At 38.6% G+C, this 23425-nt stretch overlaps 1 protein-coding gene across 1 annotated transcript; it reads left to right on the forward strand.

Moving 5' to 3' along the window:
• Positions 1 to 4421: 4421 nt before the first annotated feature.
• Positions 4422 to 23421, forward strand: LOC149252922 (disease resistance protein Roq1-like). The gene is made up of 2 exons (XM_089459830.1): positions 4422 to 5604; positions 22173 to 23421. Exons 1-2 carry the CDS (start codon positions 4799 to 4801, stop codon positions 22987 to 22989), a joined length of 1623 nt encoding a protein of 540 aa, XP_089315956.1. The 5' UTR covers positions 4422 to 4798; the 3' UTR covers positions 22990 to 23421.
• The last annotated feature ends 4 nt before the right edge of the window (positions 23422 to 23425 follow it).

The raw sequence follows: 23425 nt of genomic DNA on the forward strand, positions 1-23425 counted from the left end.
TTGAACAGTCTTACCATTGCACCATTGTAATCAGACTTGTTATGTGGACTGCACGAAATTCTTTTAAAGTTTGACTTTCTGTTGGGCGGGGCCTGAAGGGGGCCAGCCCCTAAGGGCCAGCCCCCCAATACCATATGACCATGGGCCCATAACCGTGGGCTCAACCCCCTAACTGTCGGGCACGAAATCCGAGATAAACCGCCATTCATTCATAAGCATTTATTATAACTGCAGTCCAGTTGGCAGAAAATTTGGCAGGAGCGCCAAATTTGGGCGGACCCGCCATATTTGGCGGGCCTAACTGGCTCCAACTACAGTTAGCTGGAGTTTTTTTAGGCTAAACTGGAGGGAAACTTTAATTGGCCATAACTTTGGCTAGGAAAGGCGGTTTTGGACGAATTTTTTTTTGATTTTGGGTATTTTCGACCTTTTGAAGCCATTGGTGCAGGTATTATAGCCATCTGAGGTCATTTGCAGAGGTTTTGGAGCCGTGAAAGTTTTAGGAGCCACCAGGGCCCAGTATTGTGAAGACTGTATAGGGTTGCAGGTATCCATTGGAGGTGAACCAGTAGTCAATCCTGAAGGATTCAAGTGTTCTGAATCCGTTTTTACCATCTATTCCACCTGTAGATGCTTCTATTCAGTTGTATATTCAATTTGAGCATTTAATTAAAACAAGGACAGGCCCAGTTGGGAGCTTTGGACCCAGCAGACGTAGCCCAGGAGGGGTGAACTGCTTTATCAACTTCTTTTGCATCTGTGGTTGATTTATTTTGCAGAACAAATTCGTTTTAGTGTGTTAAACAGTAAAAGGAAATAAATCTGCTATGCTTAAATGGGTCATGAACAGCTGAAAATTTCATTTGTTTTCTTTCTGCAAGACATGGACATCTTTTAAATATGTATATATCTGAATTGAATACCTTGCAAACCATTTACAAGTAGTTTCAAATTCAGATCATATATACATTGTCTGCTAGCACATGGGCAATCAATATTTGTGTTCATACAACAATAAACCCATATCCAACGAGCCAAATCAAAAAAATCATAACTCCAACTAAGCTTCAACACATTTTTTATAGATGTAAAAGCATTTTGAAGGATCTCATTAAACCATTCATCCGACTTTACAACATATTACTTGAAAGGCGGTCTTCAAACTAAAATCTGGCATCAGGTCTTGGAATATAGGATTCACAATTGGCACTTTGGATTTTAAAATATAGGACTCATAAATTTGGCTTTCAGTATTGGAAATGAAGATGTAATATCTTCTCCAATGCTAGAGTGGATATCAGCAGGGAAAAGAAAAAAAGAGAGGATGATTAGTTTTTTTTTTACCACACTCTAAAACTTACACTAGTCATCTGACCTCGTGCATCATGTTACCAGAAACCACACTTAAGGAGATTGTCTCTTACAAAAACCCATCCCAAAACGTAAACTACACTAGAAACTCGTTCATGGCACCTATTTCCATTTTGGGACAACAACCTATAATGTGAGAAACAATTAATGTTTCTGTTGATCATTTCTTGTAGGTTTTTGGCCTATGAGAACAACCAACAGTAAATGCCCCAGTTCAATTTTCTATTATTAAATTTTAAATCTCAATTTCTCTGCATTTTCAAGGAACTCATTAAACCATTCATCCGACTTCACAACATATTACTCGAAAGGCAGTCTTCAAACTAAAATTTGGCATCAGGTATTGGAATATAGGATTCACAATTGGCACTTTGGATTTTAAAATATAGGACTCGCAAATTTGGCTTTCGGTATTGGAAATGAAGATGTAATAGCTTCTCCAATGCCAGAGTGCATATCAGCAAGGAAAAGAAAAAAAAAAAGGATGATTATGTTTTTTTTTTCACTTCACTCTAAAACCTACACTAGTCATCTGACCTTGTGCATCATGTTACCAGAAACCACACCTAAGGAGATTGTCTCTTACAGAAACCCATCCCAGAACATAAACCACACTACAAACTCATTCATGGCACCTATTTCCATTTTGGGACAACAACCTATAATGCAAGAAACATTTAATGTTTCTGCTGATAGTTTCTTGTAGGTTTTGGCCTATGAGAACAACCAACAGTAAACGCCCGAGATCAAATTTCTATTATTAAATTTTAAATCCCAACATCTCCATTCTCTACACATGCACCAGAACCAAATCATAAAGGAAACGAATAATAAACTCAAGTCAATTCAAATAATAAACACAACAATTGAAATAAGAAGCATAACATTTGCACTAGCGAATCCCATGTTTCATGTTTACAAGAATATATGCCATGGTAACACAAGCTACCTTGTGTTTTCGAAAAGCAAGCAATCAGCGCGATGCTGTGAAATTTGAACTTCGACACTATAATCTTGACCTGTTCAAACAACACTAGGTAAGAAGATACCCTTGACAATATATTGGCAACAACTAAATGAAGTGACAGGCTGTGGGCAGAGGATGGTCTGTGAACACCCATAACTCAGTCCAATTCAATGTTGTGTAGGCAGGTATGGTAGACAGTGCAATTCAATGTCGAAGGTATAGTGGATGGGCTAGATTGACCTACCGACCGTAACAATGGAGTACCTCTTGCAAAGAGAAAGAGAAACTTGCCAGGCAATCCAGGTAAGCATTATCTTCGACCTTCTTCTTATCAACTAGTTGGGTCATAAATTGTTTGCAAGTTGCAAACGATTATACTTTAAGAGCTTGTTTCCCTCCTTTATTTAGTTTCATTACTTAGAAGGACGCATGTTGGGATGACATGTCATAGAGTTTCTGCAGGTGGCCTAGACGTTGCTTAGAAGGATGCATGTTGGGATGGCGTGCCATAGAATTTTTGCAAGTGACCATGACATGCATGAAAAGTAAATGCGAAAGGGAGAGCAGTATGGCGGGATGGTGCAAGTGGCCCGTGGGCAGAAATTTATTTTGACAGATGGCAAAATGATATTGGTGGAAGGGCAAACACATGTCACGATGTTATTGGCCAGAAGGGCACAATGGAAACATTCTCATTAGCTAGGGTGCACAGTGTTTGTCCACCTGAAATTAGTGAATAAACACTTTTTTTAAGAAAGGGGATAAACCCCGTAGAAGAAACAATATATTATAATTATTTACATATTTGTACAACTGATATATCCGTACATCCGTTGCATCACAACGACAGCGACCCAGTAAGAGCCATACATATGTTGCGTAACAACAACTCATCATGTCACGATTCGAACCTAGTTGGGGAGGGCAATATTGCACCGTCCCAACTACCCGGGACAACAACATTATCAACATAATTAACACAAATTTATTTTAATTTTAAAATTTAAATATAATTATATAAAACCTATTTAATAATTTTAAATTAAATAAATTTATACACAATTTATTTAACTAACTAATGTTAAAATATATAATACCCTAAATTGACATTGATATTAATGGCGGTATTTTCGTAACTAATGTTAAAATATATAATACCCTAAATTGATATTGATATTAATGGCAGTATTTTTCTTGAACGTAATACCCTAAATTGACATTGATATTAATGGCGGTATTTTCGTAACTAATGTTAAAATATATAATACCCTAAATTGATATTGATATTAATGGCAGTATTTTTCTTGAACGGATCACACAAACATTAAAGGATAAAAGTTCAAAACGGGTCATTTTCAGGGCACGATTCAGTCTGTGTTAGATTTCAATTCATAATTTTATTTTGAATTTTGATTTCATGGTTTTATTTTCAATGTTGAAGGGTGAAAAGGTTTAAAAGTTTATTTATGTTCTTAAAGTTTATTAAATTGAAAAATTATTAAAAATCAAAAGTTTTTGTTATTTAGAATTATAAAAAATATTTTTGTTTTTAATAATTTTTAATATTGATAAATAGAATGGTAAAAATATTTTTGTATTTTTAATTAAATTATTAGTTAAATAATTTGACAAATTTATGAATTTAATTTATTTAAAATATATTTTTAAATTTATAAATAAATTCAACTTCTTAAAAACACTTAACCTGAAATTTAAAATTCCTATTAAATTTCACTTAAATTAACCATGAAAACACAACATTCCACATATCTAAACAACAGATAATATGCTGAAACTTAAAATTCTTAGTAAATTTCACCTTAGAAAAAACAAACATCCCACATATCTCAACATGTAATATCACTGAAACTCAAAATTCCTACTAAATGTCACTGAAACTCAAAATTCCTTCTAAATTTCACTTAAAATTGACAAGGAAAAGACAAAACATCCCACATATTGTCCATCACTCATTATTCAGGTAAATTAATGAAAAAATTTCCGAACATATTTCAATAAATTATTTTCCACGAAGGTTGCAAGAAGAAACCCATCTCTTAGTTTTTAATGTTTAATCTTCTCATCAGCATTATTTTTAAGGATTTTATAACAATTTTATTCTTTTATGTAAATTTAAGAAATTGTTTTCCTCCTTTCCTTCAATCCAAAACAATATGTACACCTCGTTTACGCTGTAAAATCACTGTGCAGACTGAGTCCTTGTGAAACAAACCAGGAATCTTAGCAAATGAAAGCAACAGTCATCTTCGCTGCGGTAGGGACGAACAAACTAGAGGATTTCTTGAGCTCTGCAATAAGATTTATCGAAGTTTTATTGAGGTTTGCCCAGAGGATTTATTGACATCTGCCTAGACTGCGAACAAGAGGATTTTTAGCCATCTGCCGACATATTTCTCGACATCTGCCTACACTGACCTTCGAGTAGACTGAACCTTCGAAATGTTCCCTACCATGGTCGAATTGATTTATGATACGAAATTATCCATATTGGTTTCGCAGATTATTATGGATTACCAATTATACCCAATTCTATGCATTTCTCTGTTTGCAGTCATCACATGGCTTGTGTTGAAGCACATCCTCATCTGTTTCGTCTCCAATTCGATCTATCTTTCTTTCGAAGACAAAAATCAGTTTTTTTGGAATGATAGCACACCAGAAAAGAAAACCCTTCAAGTTAATTCCATCGCTCGCATTTCTGGAGGATCTTCAACAACCCAACAACCAGCCGGGAGCCAAGCGGCAATCGAAACAAGCAGAAAATTGACAGTTAATAACAGTGGCGCGCCATCCAGGGTGATTCATTATGATGTGTTTATAAATCACAGGGGCACAGATGTAAAAAATACAATGGCAGATACTCTCTACGAAATTCTCAAATTTGCGGGGGTGCGAGGGTTTCTGGATCGGGAGGAGTTGGGACGAGGAGAGGCGCTCAGCCATACAATCGCTGACGCCATTTCCACTGCGTCTGTTCACATTGCCATTCTTTCCAGGCGTTATTGTGAGTCGTCCTGGTGTTTGGACGAGCTCTGCCAGATGCTTGACAGCGGTGCCCTGGTCATTCCTGTTTATTTCGATGTGACTCCAGACGATTGTGAGTCGATAGACAGCGGCCCTTTTGCAGAGGCCTTCAGGAAACATTATGCACAGGGAAGGATTGATAAGGAAATTCTTCAGCGGTGGAAAGAAGCGCTGAAAAGGGTGACTCTCCGCCCCGGGAAACGGCTCGACGATTATAATGGGTAATGTCCCCCAACATATCACCAGAATAGTATTAAGTAGAATCCCATTATGGTCTGTTTTTTGACCAAGGGGATGATTCATTTGCACTAAACCTTATAAATCGACAGGAAGATTATGACTTCTGCTCTATTGCTTGGAATGTAAAAGTTTGACGACTAGATTTAGAGTAGCATCTAAAGTAAATGCAAACAAATACAGGCGGAATAGATTAGGATATGGTTCAGAGATTTTCATATTATTTTCAAAATTAATCAACATAGTTAGCTGCAGAAATCAATCAGTTGGGTAAACCTGAACCCATATTTCTTATTTCATTCAGTTCTTGTTGGGCCTCCTAATGGGAGTTCTGGGAGTTCAGGTCCTTGAGTGGGAGTTTTATCAGACTTGCTCTGTAGTGCGCTTTGCGTATTTGTTTTGTAAATAATTTGCCTTAAATACTTCAAGAAATAAGCTCTTGAAACGCCTTATCAAGTAGGATCCAAGCCAACGGTCCATTTCCTTCTCAACCATTAGCTAAGAAGCCAACGCTTAAGCACCTTATCAAGTAGGATTTATGTCAACCTTTCATCTCCTCGTCAACCCTTAGCTAAGCCGTGAAGAACCCAACCCTCAAACAACTCGCCAAGTGGGATCTAAGTCAACCCTCCATGTCCTCATCAACCCTTAGCCAAGAAACAAAGTAGCAAAACCCTCATACACCTTATTAAGTAGGATCTAAGTCGACTGACCATCTCCTCATTAACCCTTAGCTAAGAACTGAAGTAATGAAACATCAAACACCTTCTCAAGTAGGATCTCAATCAACTCTCCATCTCCTCATTATTTCTTAGCTAAGAAGTGAAATAACAAACTCTCAAACACCTTATCAAGTAGGATATACATCAACCCTCCATCTCCTCATTAACCTTTAGCTAAGAAGTGAAGAAGCCAACCCTCAAACACCTTTTGAGGAAGGATCTAAGTCAACTATCCATCGCCTCCTCAACTTAGCCTAAGAAGCAAAGAAGCCAACCAATCATCTCCTCGTCAGCTAGGAAACAAAGAAGAGAACCTTCAAACACCTTATAAAGTAGGATCTAAGTGACTACATCTCCTTTTCAACTCTTAGCGAAGAAGTAAAGAAGCAAAGAAACCAACCTTTTGTCATTGTGCTATTTTCCTTTTGGGTAAAATTGAATTCATTGCTAGTTTTATTCCTTATACGATGGATACAATTAGAAGGCATTTATCAATGTTTTTTTACTATGTGGTTCACAGACCCCGGAGATCGGTGACCACTATGTCCACGAGATATTTGTACCAGGCAGATCCAGCCGAAGGGATCACTTCCTGCTGGCTCAACGATGGAGCCAAACTAGAGGGTGTCGAGAGAATTGAACCCGTGACCTCTCAATAGCAAAGGTGCTTTAACGATGGGGATTCGACCAATTGAGCTAGCCCTCAGGCTAGTCATTTATTAATGTTATCCAAATTATATTTATTTATTTGCAGTTTGCCATTGCTTCTTGTTGAGAGTTAATTAAACAAAGCATGACTAGACCCATTCTGAAGTCCTATATCTTAAGGTAATTAGGCTATTTGCTTTAAACATATTAATTTGAGATAACACAATAAATTTTCAAGGTAGCTACTATGGATTTACATGATCACACTATCAACCCATTAGTTAAGAAGCAAACCCTTGAACACCTTATCTAGTAGGATCAATCCTCCATATCCCTCATGAAGCCCTAGCTAAGAAGCGAAGAGGCCAACCCTCCATTGTTGTGCTATCTTTCCTTTCAAATGAAAATGGATTGGTTGTTAGGTTTATTACTTATCCAATGAATACAATTAAAAGGTATTTATGAACATTGTCCAAATTAGATTGCTCTATTTGCAGCTTGGCATTGGTTCTTGTTGAGAGTTAATTTAAACAAAATGCAGCTAAACCTATGCCAAAGTCCAATATCTTAAAATAAGCATGATATCTTTTAAAACATATTAGCTTGAGACAATACAATAAATTTCTTAAGGAATGTGCTATGAATCTACATGATCTTCTTGTTAATCCAAACACCTTAGCAAGTAAGATTTAAGTTAATGTCCCATCTCCTTATCAACCCATAGCTATAAATCCAAGTAGCCAACCCTCAAACACCTTATCAAGTAGGATCTAAGTCAAGCCTCCATTCCCTTATAATCCTCAAACACCTTATCCAGTACGATCTAAGTCGACCCTCCACCCCCTTATAGCCCTTAGCTAAGAAGTGAAGAAACCGGTGTTAGAGTGTGTAACTTGGATAGTCTTTTATAAGTTGGAGCATGTACTACAACATACTCAACCCTCTAAGTACTAGAGTCTTTGCTACCACAAAATCTAGCAGGCCTAGTGCAAAGCCCCACTCCACAAATCTAGACTTCATGGCAACAAGCGATTGGCCACCACTGTCACCTCAACGACCTTTCTCCAACTGTTTGGTGGTAAATTATATACTGCAATAGAGGCTTTCCTATAAGGATCATCTAAGGATATTCAACAATAAGGATTTAAAGTGAAGTATGGTCTATCATTGGGATAAGGTACTAGCGGAGCCTAGAAGGCTATGATACTCTTTACCAAGGTTCAATACTCTATCCTTAGATGGCTTAGATTAGTGAGCTATTATAAGTTAGGGTTTGATAGATAGTCAATGATATGATATGCAATATCATATAACAACTAGAAGAAAAAGCCTTTCAAGCATAGGTTAATAAAAGAACAAGGCTATCAATTGGGTAAGCAAGAATCAGGTTATGCAAACGAGTTTTTATGGCTGAAACATGCATAAGACAATGATACAAAACATGGCGTCATCCCTAATTATAGGGTTTTAATATGTAGTTAATGCTAGATTTGCAGTTTTCCAACTATTAAATGTAATCCCTATTAAGAGGGCAATAACACATCAAGTTAAATTACTATTTAGCACAATTTCAAGATATCCCTAACCCTAACCTTAGATACCTAGAATTTAGAGAGAAAAGACAAGATATAAGTTAAGAAGTGGTTGATCAACACCTACTAGACTAGTTAGTAGTTCCTTGATCTAATTGGGCATTTAGGGCAAATTTAGTGAAAACGGCTTTAATGAAGAGGGTGAGAGAGCAGAGTCTCTTCTGACAAACTGTTAATTTTAGATAACAATGGTATGTCTATGCTTAAGAGCAATTTACTTCAATTTTCTTATTAGCCCAATATCAATTTCTAGATTAGCAATCACATTAACATGACAATAAATGCAGATAGAACATAAATAAAACAATAGAAGACAAGCCAAGACAAGAGGACACAAGATATCGCACCAGCTAGGGACAAAACCCAATGTGGGGAAACCCTTTGATCAATTCTTCTTATTATTCTTCAAAAGCTCAGCAGAGAGAAAGAGTACAATATGTAATATTCATTTGCCCAATCAAAGTGAAATCTGTCCAGTCAAACAGCAGCCACAGGAAGCCCTAACCATAAAGTCAACACTGGTCAACAGGGCAAAATTTGACCTCCAAAACATCTCGGTCAAACCTAGTCAACTTGGCCTCCAACAGTCATCCAAATCAGCCCAAAACAGTCCCGAAAAACTCAGTCAAACTTGGTCAACGTTGCAGTCAAACCCTTCTGCAGTCAACGCTGGTCAAACAGTACAGATTGCCTTCATTTCTGTGCCCAGAAATGCGGCCTGCCCAAACAGAATTTTAGTCAACAAAAACACAGTCAAACAAGTCAATGCTGGCTGGTCAATGCTGGTCAAACCCTTCCTGAAATTCAGCCAACGCTGGTAAACGTCCAAAACAGAAAATTGTTGTCCTTTCCTTCACACGTGTGGAGAGAGAAGCTGCCCAGAAATCCGTACCCAATCAGATGAGGAGAGAGAGATGTGTGAAATGATGAGTGATGTCCAAATGAGGCAAAGGCACTTTCTCTTTATATGCAAATGTTGAGGATGAATAGACGTGACTGTTGGGCTTCTGAGCCTACATTAGTTTGCTAGCCGACCTTGACAATTTGTCCATAAACAAAATAAATTCATAATTCCATTTGTACATGTCAGAATGATACGATCTTTAGATCAATTCTACACCTCTCGGAGAGAGGAATCCAATAAAAATATCAGCTGCATCATATGAGCTGTCCAAGGTGGATTTTGGCCCTAGTTGCCAAATTTAACACAAACCCTAGTAACTTCATTAGATGGGAGGTTTTAAGTTCAAGAAATGCACATATCAAAGTACTCCCAAAGGATTCAAGGAAAACCCTTATACATACCTTGAAGAATCAAGATTTCAAGATAAATATTGCAATTTATACACAACACACAAAGAAATCCTAATTTGGATAAGATAACATGCAAAAATGGAAGAAGCTAAACAATAAACTTACAAAATTCCACAAGTATTTTTTCAATCTATCTTAAAGGAACCTCCTCATGCAAAAATCCTTTGCAAAAGACAATTCACTCCATGAAATTACATTGTGGTCAAGTAGAAAAGAACAGAAGAGCTAGTGCACACTTCTAAAGGAGAAGCAATGTGATGAATGATGATGATGAATAAGTGAGTGAGACTTCCCTCTATTTATATGAGGGTAACCAATTCTCACTTCACTAATTTTACAAACAAAAGCCCTAAAACAAGTTTACTTGAGCATTTGACTAGGTCAAAGGTCACGAGCCGACCTTGAGATAGCTCTAAAACATACCAAATGCCAAAAATAACCCACACATGTGGGAGAAAAATGATCTCCACTATGAAATCATCCTCCAAAAGGGGCAATAACGCATCAAGTTAGTGAGGCAATGGTCCAAGAGTACTCCTCCCAGAAAACCTCAAAGAGCTTTGTACATCTCTAGAAGGCACCTCCTCCACCATGACATTATCCAAAAGGAGGACTGTGTCACCCTTCCCATGCATGTAAGAATGATGTGGCCCCATCTAGGGCAAGTGTTGGCATCAAAGAGGGATGTGCTAGCCCTCTCAAGTCATCTTAGTGACAACTGTTGTCATCTAGGCTCTAGAACAAGGCATCATCCATCAAATAGGGTCAAGGCTAGCCTAGGGGTGTCCTGGGTCCATCTGGGCACATCATCAAATAGTCCAATGCCCAAGCTTTCAAGCTTAGTGTTTCAGCATTTGGAGGCACATCAAGAGGTGTAGAAGCATGTGGAATCTGCTCAAGGCCCAATGCTCATCTCTAGAGGGGCAATGTTGGGGCAACAAAGTCATATCCAGTCTCAGAACGGGGCAAAGTACCCCTGCTAGAAGGAGTTGAAAATGAGTCAAGCTATCCCTCAAAGGATCTGTACTGCATGTTGGAAACCACTTGAATAAAACATCTCAAGATCAAGTGAGATCAACTTCATTAGGGACATAAAACCATTAAGGCATCATAATGGACCATATCTAATGCTAGGGGCATATAAATGCTTCACACAAAACTCACCTAAATGTTTAACTAGATCAGGACCTATAAACAAGTTACCTCACTTGTGGTAGGGATGATTAGGCACACAACCCTATTATGTTTTTCTAGCCCCCAAGGGGAATGACATGTCCCAGGTTGGCCCATTAATCCATATGTGTGTGTGATATGGTGGTCAGGGAAGGGGAGAGACTTCAAGAAAGATGCCATAGCCATGAGACTAGGTAATGGGGGTCCAACATCTAGAGTGTAATGATGTAAGGAGGGAGCAATCATGGTGGCATGAGTTACCCCTTTCCTTGGCCTACTTTTTCCACCCCTTTGGTGCACCTTTTACTTTAATGATTTATCTTTATTTGGTGCATAACTTAGGAGCCAAGCTTGGTTTACACTTTTTCAATAACCCTTTAAGATGTTATTTTATCTCGCTCATTGGGGTTGGGACATTCAAGAGTTCCTTTGTTTTAGATGAAGTATTGAATGCTGGAGGCACTGGGTGAGTGGCTAATAATGGGGGTAGAGCTCATGCTAGGCTTTTTCCCATGCTCTAAATATGTCCCAACCATCTTTTGCATTTTACATTTTCTTTCCATTGTGGCTTTATATGCTTTTATTGTTCTTTCAACTGCATCAACCTTTGAGGTGAAGTTTTTGGGCCCTAACTCAAGGATGTGGATATAGGGTGCCAATCCCAATGATCAATGACTATCAACCCAAAGGATGCAGATGAATAATCTGGAGAGATGGAAAGTGGTAAGTATGGATTACCTTGGACATGCTATATTAATCACTTCCTCCCCAATGGTGCCCTTCCTAATCCCTAAGGCCTTAGAGGAGGTCCCATTGGATTAGAGTCAAATACTAATCTTTGAATGTAGGAGCAAGGATAGTCGAGATTTTTCGATCATCCAATTTTCCCCGTGATCCATATTAATATGCCCATAACATTAAATGAAAACACATGATTGCTAGAATGGTTAGAGTACCTGTAGATAGATGATATTCCTTCCTTCAAGAAGAATGCCAAATGGTTGAGAGAATTGACCCGAGCGATAGGTGGAGAACTATGGCATAATGCTATTTGTCGACTATCATAGGTCTACTCGTTGATTGGTTGCCAAATGAGGAGAAAAATTTTCTTGTATTGGTTACCCACTTTTGGTGAGTAACATCTCACTTTAACTCGGGGACATGTGCTCAATGTAGAGTGCATGAGCCATTTGCTCGAACTAGGAATGCATGAGAATTCCAACAATGCCTGGTACTCATAGACCTATTACCTGTACACTCACAACAACTGAGCAGGGTGTTGATTGTCACCCTTGCGATATAGAATAAAAATAGTATTGAAATAAAATGTTAACTAAAGTAAAACGTAACATCTAACTACGATGCAATGAAACAATATGCCGACAATCAAAGAAGGATGCACGCAAAAGAATGGAAGACACACAATCCTATACTAACTACCTACAATTGAATACATTAGGCCCCGAAAAGGTGAGGTGCTTGCCATCCAATGGTGATGACAAGGGCTCTCCATCAAAATTAGTTATGTAAAAATAGTTGACCCCTACCTTTCCATGGACTTTGTATGGATGGGGATCATCATTAACAAGAACCAAATCCCCAACTTTGAAAACTTTCCATTTTGTTTGACCCATTGTTTCTTTTTATTATTTTTACGTCTTTTCACTTTGGAGGAATGCAACTTTTACTTAACATACATTTCCCCCACTTTCCTCAACCAACCCTGGTTTCCCAAGGATACTAGGCTCAAAGTGTTTCCATGCCGCTTGCAGGTTTAAGGGTTTAGGATTCCCTTCTGTCTTGCTAAGCCCTTCAAGTGAATTAGGGAAGGGGAGAGGATCATTAGTTGTTGATATACTTGAATTATTATGGCTTTCCGTTCTATTGTCAATGAAGTTACCTTAGTCAATCACATGTTCAAAATGCTTAGCAATATGTGGTTCTCTATACAAGATGAATGGTCTTCCATCTGTTGTGGTATGGTGGCGTAGGATAGAGCCGTTTGCAAATGCCTACCAACAGAGGCTGACCACTTCCTTGATAAGAGCATGCCCCAGGCATTAGGAGCATCAGTGACTACTATATCCATTAACACAGCTATATCCTTATTAGTAGCTAAGGCAACTTTAATGTCTTTAGTTAAACCATGCATAGGAATGGACTTTGACTCAAAACCACACACATTTCTATATGGCCTAGTGATTTGCAACTCTAATTGATTCATGACTCTCAAAGGCATCACATTGGCTGAGGCTTCAGAGTCCAACATACAATTGTGCAATATTAGATCAATAATCACAAGAGATAATAGAAAAGGTGTGCCCCCTCCATTCTTCCTATCATAGTACATGTTTTGCAATATCACACGAGGGTTCTTAGGCTCTCTATTAAGGTTGAGAATTCTCCTAACTTGACCTCTCTAAGGTTCAACCTTTGCAAGATCAAAGATTGTGACAGGCACATTCACCTTAGCCAGAACACTTCCCATATCTGCATCTAATGATACACCATTACAGGCATTAGAGGGAGTAGTCTTAGCTCTTACTAGAGGGAAATGGTGCCTCAACCACATTTCTTTGTGGAGCAAAACTATCACTTGCCTCATTCTTCTTTGTAGTAGAATGCAAACTTTGAACCTATCCCTAGCTTCAACAACATTAATATGCTCATTACATTCTTTATTATGTTCTTTGGCTAGTACTTCATGTTGTTGTTGAGGAAGGGATGAAGTGTCATTTGGAAAGGTAGTGAAAGGACCAGATTCATTTATTAGATTCTAATGCTCTCTTCTATCCTCCTCATCAACTTGATTATAAGGGCACTTTTCTTCACTATTTAAATCAATACACTTTTGACACCAAGGAAAACCCTCTTGATTAATCATATTAGTAGGGACAAGGGTGTTAGGCACAGGTTGTTGAGATACATTCTTGCCACCACTTGGGTTTTGGTTCTTTCTAGAGGCGTTATGATTGTTAAATTGAGACTTAGGAGGAAAATTTGGGCGAGACCCTCTTTCTTTATCTAAGATGGTCAATTTATTCATCATGGGTATTTGCCCTTGCATCAATTCATTAGTGGTCTTATCAAACTTTTGGCCAAAGGCTTGCAAGGTGGGGTCAACTTGTGTAAATAGCTTGGCTTTGGCCTCCACTTTGACTCTAGGATATGAGAACAAGTCAACTTTTGATGTAGTCAAGTTGCACGCAATAGTTAGAGGCTATAACGTAGGCTTTGGCTTGCTCGAAGTTCCGAGGTTCCTTGTCTTTCAAGGCATAAGAGATATGCCCAAGAAAGGAATCGATGTACAATGCAAGGATGGTCTTATCACTAGGATTATACCAGTGTTGCGAAAATTGCGATAAAATCAGAAAATCGCGATTTTTTGAGTTTGGCGATATTATCGCCTGATTTTTACACTAATTTTTTTTCACAAAAAATCGTGATAACTTGAAAAAATCGCGATTTTTTCGTAAAAATCATGATTTTTTGGGAAAAAATCTTGGAAATTATTATTATTTCCTCGATTTTTTGATGAGGAGGAGGAGCAACAGGAGGAGGAGGTGACACAACCTACCCAGGCTACCCCTATCACCAGTAGAGGACGTGGTCTACCTCCTGTAGCTCCTAGTTCTTCAGCTTCTAGAGCACAACAGAGTCCACTACCAACTCCACCGGCATCTACATCTAGAGGGGCAGAGGAAATCAGTAGTATTAGACTTTAGTTATTTGGTTCATTTCATTGTATATGACATTATGACTCATGATATGAGATACATTATTATATTTTTTGTTGATATTTTGAGGCTGACTTGGGACTCAGGAGTGAGGACTTACTATTCAGGACATGATTCACTATTATGTGTGATGTAGCACTCGAAATGATATTACACATCTTATATATTAGTTCTTTTATCATATTTATGTGTCAATGTATTTATTTTATATTGTAGATGCTTTGGATGTTAAAAAAATTGAAAAAAAATGAATATTTTTGTATTTTACGATTTTTTGCCGATTTTTACCGATTTTTTCCCGATTTTCCCGATTTTTCCCCTCGCCGATAATATCCCAATAATGATTACTACAACATTGGATTATACAACAACAATACTTCTTTGAGTAATTTGTCAAACCTTTGAGTGAAATCCTTAACATTTTCATTGTCAGTTTTCTTAGGTTCTTGGAACCTAGCTAGGAGTTGCATTCCTTCCTTGATAGTGGCCCATCTTTTATTAAGTGCTTCATGGAATTGGTCCCAGTCTTTGATTCTCCCTGTGGGTAAATCTAGGTACGAATCTCTAGCATTTTCCAACAAGAAAGGGCAAACAACTTCATAACCATATCCTCTTCTTGGATCATTCTTCCACTAACACACTAATAAAACTTATCCATGTGTTGTTCAATTGTGATTGCATTAGTTCCATTGAACTTGGGCAAAAATTCTTCATACTTCTCGAGAAATTTGTGCGGGAATCTTGGAATGGCACTCATATCAAGGGGCTTGTATGCAGTGTTGAGCCACGACTTGGCCATTGTGGCAGAGGTAGAAGGGCTACCAAAAAGATTTTTGATTATGGGAGAGGTAGAAGTTATCATGGTCTTAAGATTTGTCTTCTCTTAGGAGGAATGACTCCTTTTGACCAACTATCAGAAGCTCTTAAGCGGGGATTGGTTTTAGGAGTTGCCAAATGAGGAGTTCCAACTTAGGCTTTGGGATGTTCTCTTCAACAGATGTTGAAGCATATACTTCAGATGACGAGCAGGTGGCTCAACTCTTCCCCGACAACAATGTCAAACGCTTTAATGTAAAATCTAGTAGGCCTAGTGCAAAGCCCCACTAAGCAAATCTAGACCTTATGGCAACAAGATATTTGCCACCCTTATCACCTCTAAGGCCTTTCTGCAGTTGTTTAGTGGTAAATTAGATACCACAGGGGAAGCTTCCCTATAAGGTTAACCTAAGGATATTCAACAATAAGAATTTAACATGAAGCAAGGTCTATGATTGGGATAAGGTACTAGCAGAGCCTAGAAGGCTAAGATACTCTTTACCAATGTTCAAGTACTCTATCCTTAGACAACTTAAAAAGATTAGCAAGCTGTTATAAGTTAGGGTTTGATAGGTAGTCAGTGATATAGTATGCGATGTCATATAAGTTATAACGGCTAGAAGAAATAGCCCTTCAAGCATATGTCAATAAAGGAAACAAGGCTATCAATTGGGTAAACAGGGTTTAGGGTATGCAAATGACTTTTAATTGCTGAATCACGGATAAAACAACAATATAAAAGATGATGTCAACCCTAATTATAGGGTTTTAATATGCAATTAATGCTAGATTTTGCTTTTTACCAATTATTAAATGCAATCTCAATTAAGAGGGCAATAACACATAAAATAAAATTACTTTTTAGCACAATTTCAAGAAAACACTAACCATAACCTTAGATACCTTGAATTTAGAGAGAAGAGAGAGAATATATAAAGTAAAAAAGGGGTTGATCAACACCTACTAGACTAGTGCCTTGATATAATTGGGCAATGGAGTCTTTTAGGGCAAATTCAGTGAAGATGACCTTGATGAAGAGGGTGAGAGAGTAAGAGTCGCTCTTCTTTCAAACCCTACCGACTTCTGTAGATGGGAGATTTTAAGTTCAAGAGATGCACATATTAGAGTTCTCTTGAAGAATTCAAGGAAAATGCTTTTACATACCATGAAGGATCAAGATTTCAAGATAAATATTGCAATTTATACATGGCACACATAGAAACCCTAATTCACATAAGATAACATGCAAAAATGGAAGAAGATAAGGATAAACTTACACAATTTCCACAAGGACCTCTTCAATCTATTCCAAAGAAACCGCATAGCAAAAATCCTTCTTGGAGACAATTTGCTCCATGGAGTTACATTACAACCAAGTAGAAAAGAAGACAAGAGTTAGTGTGCACTTCTAAAGGAGAAGAAGTGTGATGAATGATGATGGGTGAATAAGCGAGTGAAACTCCCTTCTATTTATATGAGGATAACCGAGTCTCACCTCACTAATTTTACAAGCAAAAGTCCTAAAACAAGTTTACTCGAGCATTCAACTTGGTTGAAGGTCACAAGCTGACCTTGAGATAGCTTAAAACATAACAAATGCGGAAAATAACCCACACTTGGGAAAAAATGATCTCCACCATGACATCATCAGCATGGATCAATTCAACCTTCCATCTCTTTGTTAACCATTGGCCAAAAAGCAATGTAGCCAACCCACAGACACCTTATCAAGTAGGATCTAAGTCGATCCTCCATCCTTATCAACCTTTAGCTAAGAAGTGAAGAAACTAACCCTCAAGCACCTTATTAAATAGGATTAAAGTCAACCCTCCATATCAATATATTATAAGAAGCAAAGAAGCCAACCCTTCATTGTTTTGCTGTCATTCTTTTCTGATGGAAATGAATTGATTTCTAGTTTTATTACCTATCCAATGGATAGAATCATAAGGCATTTATCAACATTGTCCAAATTAGATTGCTCTATTTGCATTTTGGAATTGCTTCTGGTTGAGAGTAAAATTAAACAGAATGTGGCTGGAATCCATGCCAAAGGTAATTAGGTTGTTTTCTTAAACATATTAATTCGGGATGATACTTATCCAATGGATAGAATCATAAGGCATTTATCAACATTGTCCAAATCAGATTTCTCTATTTTCATTTTGGCATTGCTTCTGGTTGAGAGTAAAACCAAACAGAATGTGGCTAGAATCCATGGCAAAGGTAATTAGGTTGGTTTTTTAAACATATTAATTTGGTAAGATATAATAAATTTCTTAAGGTGCCTGCTGTGAATCTACGGGATCTCCTTGTCAACCTTTAGCTAAGAAGCGAAGAATCTAACCCTCAAAACCTTATCAAGTCTGATCGAAGTCAACTCTCCATCTCCTTATTAACCCTTAGCTAAGAAGTCCAGAAGCCAACCCTTGAACACCTTATCAAGTAGGATCTAAGTCAAACCCTCCTTCTTTTCGTGTTCTTTTATTTCCAATGGAAATGGATTGACTACTAACTTTATTACTCATGCAATGGATACAAGTCGAAAATATTTATCAACGTTGTCCAAGTTAGATTGATCTATTTGCAACTTGGCATTGCTTCTGGTTGAGAGTTAACCAAACAGAATGTGGCCAGAACCCATGCCAAGGCCCAATATTATAAAATAACGAGGATATGCTTTTCTCCAACATAATAATTTGAGATAACAGAAGAAATTTCTCAAGGAAATTGATGACATAATATAGAGCACAAGATCTCTTGGAGTTTGGGGAAAGTTATAGAACACACAATTTTTTGGAGTTCTGGCAAAGTTATATTTACCAAGATCTTATTTTATTGAATTAATACTGTCTCTAATTTATTGGCATGGCAATGCCCTATCTCAACCACTATTGCAGCAGACCATTTTATTCTACATTTCGAATGAACAGTGCCACCAAAAGCATTTGTCGCAAAGGCAAGCTTCTATGCATTTGGAGTATTGATGTAATTCAAATACGTAATAAGCAAACAAATCCCATTTAACATTCAGAAAGATTTTCGTACTATTTGGTTTATAAGAATGAATTCTATCACAACAGTTCTGCAGAGTGATAAAGAGATTTTTTAAAATTCGATGTCAAGATTTTGTAAGAGATTTCCAAGCGCTTTTTTTTTTTTTTTTCCAGTGGAAAAATCGGTAACCTTTTATTTAAAAAATGAAAAGTTACACATTGCATATGCATTGAAGCATTTCCATAAGCTGCCCATTGGGCACGAGTGCTTTCGCACCCCTCGCAATGTTACAAAACTAACGTGCAATTTGAAGAAAAAGAAAGAAGAAAGGGAAAGAGAGAAGAAAGTAGGAGGCAAGAAAAACTGAGTTTCAATAGTGAGTAAAACTCACACTTCAAGTTTTTCTTCCCTTTTTCTTTTCGACCTTGCGCCACTCTCCTTGGGTGGGCTCGATCGAAGTTATGACTAACTGTGTTTCTGCGTTCTGCAAGCCTATTTCCTTGTCTGAATCTGAAGTATCTGATTGGTGGTGCCGTTTGATCCCGCCCATGCTCTGATCCTCGTTTGTCTTCTCTGCCTGACTTGGGTGAAGCTGTGAAGCCCTGTTGTCTGATGTGGTTTCCTTCTGGGTCCCCATTTCTTGGGATACCGCAGCATTCTCTGTGGGAGTATCTTCCTCTTCTGCTTCTGATTCTTCATCCTCTGAGTTAGGAGGGGGAAATTGCCATCCTTTCCTCTGCTTCCCTTTCTGCTTTCTTTTACTGTTTGCTTTCTTGGCTTCTGGACATGTGCTTTGCAAGTGTCCTGTTTGTCTGCAGAGCCTGCATCTAAAAGCAGTATTTTCATAGTCTAATGCTTGCAACCAATTTTGTTGTTTGTAGATCAGCCTTATGTTGTCTGGCAGCCCTTTACTTAGATCTACTTCCACACAAATGCGTGCAAAAGTGTAGACCCTTTCATCAATCCTTTCCAGATCTGTTTTGATGTATTTCCCTATGCTGTTCCCAATTCCTTCCAAGACTCGTTCACTCCAAAAGTGAAGGGGAAGGTTATATAGACGAACCCAGACCGGCACTTTGGATACAGTCATTTTGTTTGGATCGAAATCTGGAAACCATGGAGTCATGAACAGCCCCGACGTTCCCCAGAACCAAGGCCCAACACTAATGATTGTATCTCTGACTTCCCTGGATGCAAATCTAACTATGAAAAACCCTTTGGAGCATAGATGTATATCACATTCCATGGTCCAAGTGGTGAAAATCCAATGAAATAGATCCATTGGTTTTGGCCAAAAACTGTTGAAACGACATATTAGGGCCTGCGTTTCATAGGATTTAACAAAATCATCGAGCCCTGTAGAGTCGAAGTTAAGGGCTGGAGTTTGCCCTAGCTGATCTACTATGTATGGCCTGGGTGTATATCCACCTTGGTCTGGAGAGGCCCCTGAATCTCTGTTACCTTGAAGAATGTTTTTGTAGGAGGCACCTCCCTTGGGTTGATGCTGAGGTGTTGTCTTTTTCCCCTTGTCTCCCCCTGAGCTGCTTGGCTGTCCCTGAGGTAGGGCCCCTCCTCTCAGCCTGAGGTTTAAAACAATGGTTTTTCCTGAACTAATCTCATAACTTCCCAAGGTTCTGTTGTCCTGGAGAGACCACCTGCCACTGACTAAATGTTGGATCTGACCGGGATATCCGATCAATGCCCAAATTTGCTGTTTTAGCTGCAAAATAGTGCTTTCTGCATGTACCCATACTAAAAAGGATTTCCCCTCAGGGGTTTTAATGAAAATTTGAAATCGAGATGTTGTTACCTGATGTCTGCCTAAACCAGTGTCACTGCTGATTGCCATGTGTCCTGACTGTAAGCAATCTTCCAGATCTGGCCTCTTATTGGGTAGTTCTTCCGTTTGCATGTCGCGGTCTGCGTACCCTCTGCTCAATCGATGCATATTTCCACCAATCTGCTGCCTGGGTTCTGGGTATTCTTGAATCTTGATTAGATCAGATAGATCCGGCCTAGATCTGCAGAGTTTGGGCCATGCAATTGTGTGATGGAGCGGATCTGCAACATGCAGTCCCCCATCTTTGCATGCAGGGGGTGTGTTGGCGTGAAAAACTACAGGCCCGAACCCTACCACGTCCCGGCACGCTCTCTGATCTCCCCGGGTTCCTTCTCTTCTTCCCCTGCAGAAGATATCGTGCATCGCGATGAGGGGAACCTCCACTGCATGCAGACAAGGCGTCATATTCGTACTCTGCTTCTTTTCCAACGCTCCCTACACAGGATCTAGCCCATGGTCCGTCGGGATCTGGCCCCATCGTATGATGAATCGAAGGGCCTCAGGATTATCTTGCAGCGACGAGTGAAAGGCAGGGGGTTGAGTCCTTTGCTTGCCGTCAGTGCAGATCCGCTCAATACTTGTTCAGAGGGATCAGAAACCTTCATATCGACAGCACGATCCACAACAACAACAGGGTTTTTTCTCACGAGATCTACGCTCGTGACGTCTAGGGTTTGATCGCCATCGTATTTCACAATGTGCTTAAGCTCCACCGAGCGATAATGGCACTGAGCATCGCCGCCGCAGGTGTTGCAGTCACAGGAGAAACTCATTCCCATGGCGCCGTCCATTCTCCTTGGTACACGATATGTTCTTCTCCTTCGGCTTGAAGTAGGGTTGTGCATCTCGATTTCCAAGCACTTGGACTTTTAATCAAATTCATTTAACTTTATCCCTAAGAGCTTCCATTAACAGAATGCTTTGCAAAAGAAGAAAATAATTGAGCTCTAAATCTAATTTAAGGTCATAATGTTTGGCTGAAGATTCCTTAAGACAACCTCCTCATGATTGTTCAGAGGTGCAGATAAGTTTAGTAGAAGTCAAAATTCATTCAAGCATCACAGGATTCAGCTAAAATCAATAGGATTCATCTTGCAAGGAATAAGTGGCCTTTATACCAGTAAGAGGTTGTTCTTAGATTGCTTGAAAATTGTTTAGCCCCATTAGGGTTAATTTGAACAAACTGCATGAAATGATTGGGGTAATGCTGGCTCTTAACATATTTTTGCTTTAAATGATCCACCCTAACAGCCTGTGCAAAGTTACAATTGACAAAATCATCAAATAAACTTCTGTGAAAGCAATGGATATCCCAATCAGTAGTTCGAGGCCACTTTCCTTTCACCACCTTATTTGAAGGGCCATATTTTACTGGCTAATATGTTTGACTAATCTGAAATAGCATAGCCCTCACAACATAACTGACAGTGGTTACAAACAATTAATTTTAAGTAGGCGGACAGCTGATTTAATAACACATTTTATCTGCAAAACTAACCGACTGTCTTTGCTTTTCTGCATCAAATAAGTAGAAATTTGCATGGTAGTTACAGGGGCAAAACAGAGCAATTTTACTATTCATCCAAGAAAGGAAGCTTGCAGGGCAGATAGGTTTCTCATATTTGCATCATTTTATTTTGAAATTGTACGTAGGTTACTCTGTTTACATGTTGAGGAGCTTAACTCCATTGTTTTTTACTGCTATGTAAACAGTCGACATGGGCTGCTGGCAATGGAGGTTGTTGCAGAAGTGCTGAAAGAGGTGAATAAAATGACCTTAGAAGAGGCCAAGTTTCCTGTCGGTTTGACACAGAAAGTAGAGGATCTATGCACACTCATTCGCTCCCATAAAACAAGCACAAGAGCAGCTACCATTGTGGGAATAATAGGGATCACAGGCATTGGCAAGACCACATTGGCCAAAGCTCTTTACAATCGCCTACACAGGGATTACAAGGCAGCTTCGTTCCTTTCCAACATGAGAGAGACAGTTAAAAACAAGGGCTTACAAGCTATGCAAACCTTGCTTCTCAAGGATCTCTTGCATATTGATTGGAATGTGAGAAGCCCCAGTGAAGGGAAAGAGCTGCTGCGAAAACGTCTGAACGTGGTTGAGGATATTCTCATTGCTCTGGATGATGTTGGCCAACATGAGCAATTAGCTGACCTCCTGGACCTGAATGCTTTGCATCCAAATGCTGTAATTCTGGTGACTACTCGAGATAGAGTGGTTCTACAACGATTCAGAGGTTGTTTGGAGTACGAAGTGAAGAGATTGGAGGCCACAGAAGCAGAAAAATTGTTTTGCTTGCATGCCTTCGGAAAAGAGAAGGCTGATGAAGATTTGAAGGATTTGGTCGTGAAATTGGTGGGTATGTGCCATGGTGTGCCAATGCTTTTGGAGCAGTGTGGTGAGCGTCTTTATGGAAAAGACAGAAGATCATATTGGGAATTTCAACTGGCCAAGCTGTCAAAACAGTTAGAATCTCATGCTGAAGACGTTCAAACTGTACGTGGTAATACAGAGTAGGAAGGCTTCTATACATATGAAATATGGTAGGAAGACGAGTGAAGAGATATATTTAATCCTTGCATATAGATTTCTATCAACCTATCTATGATGAGCTTCCCTTTGATCAATCTGCATTTACATGATCATTGAGTCTGACCAGCAATTTGGTCCTTGGTCATTTAATTGGGAGTAATCTGACTATTCTACTTTTTGGACCATGTACAACCAAAATCAGTGGAATCATGGTCAAACTAATGATTAAAATAGGCCAAAAAGTAGAATAGTTAGACAATTCCATTGGATAATAATAATAATAATCTATTTTTTGGTGTCAGGTTTAGCCTGACAAAAATGATGTATGAAATCCCCTTATTTGTGGGATGAAAAATTTATTTGGTTAACATCATCCTTCATTTCAGCAATGATATTCTCAGTCACTTTTGGTTTTCATTGG

The sequence above is a fragment of the Pinus tabuliformis genome, chromosome 7, assembly GCF_031772625.1.
Source record: "Pinus tabuliformis cultivar Carrire ecotype Pingquan chromosome 7, CPIR1, whole genome shotgun sequence".
NCBI lineage: Eukaryota > Viridiplantae > Streptophyta > Pinopsida > Pinales > Pinaceae > Pinus > Pinus tabuliformis.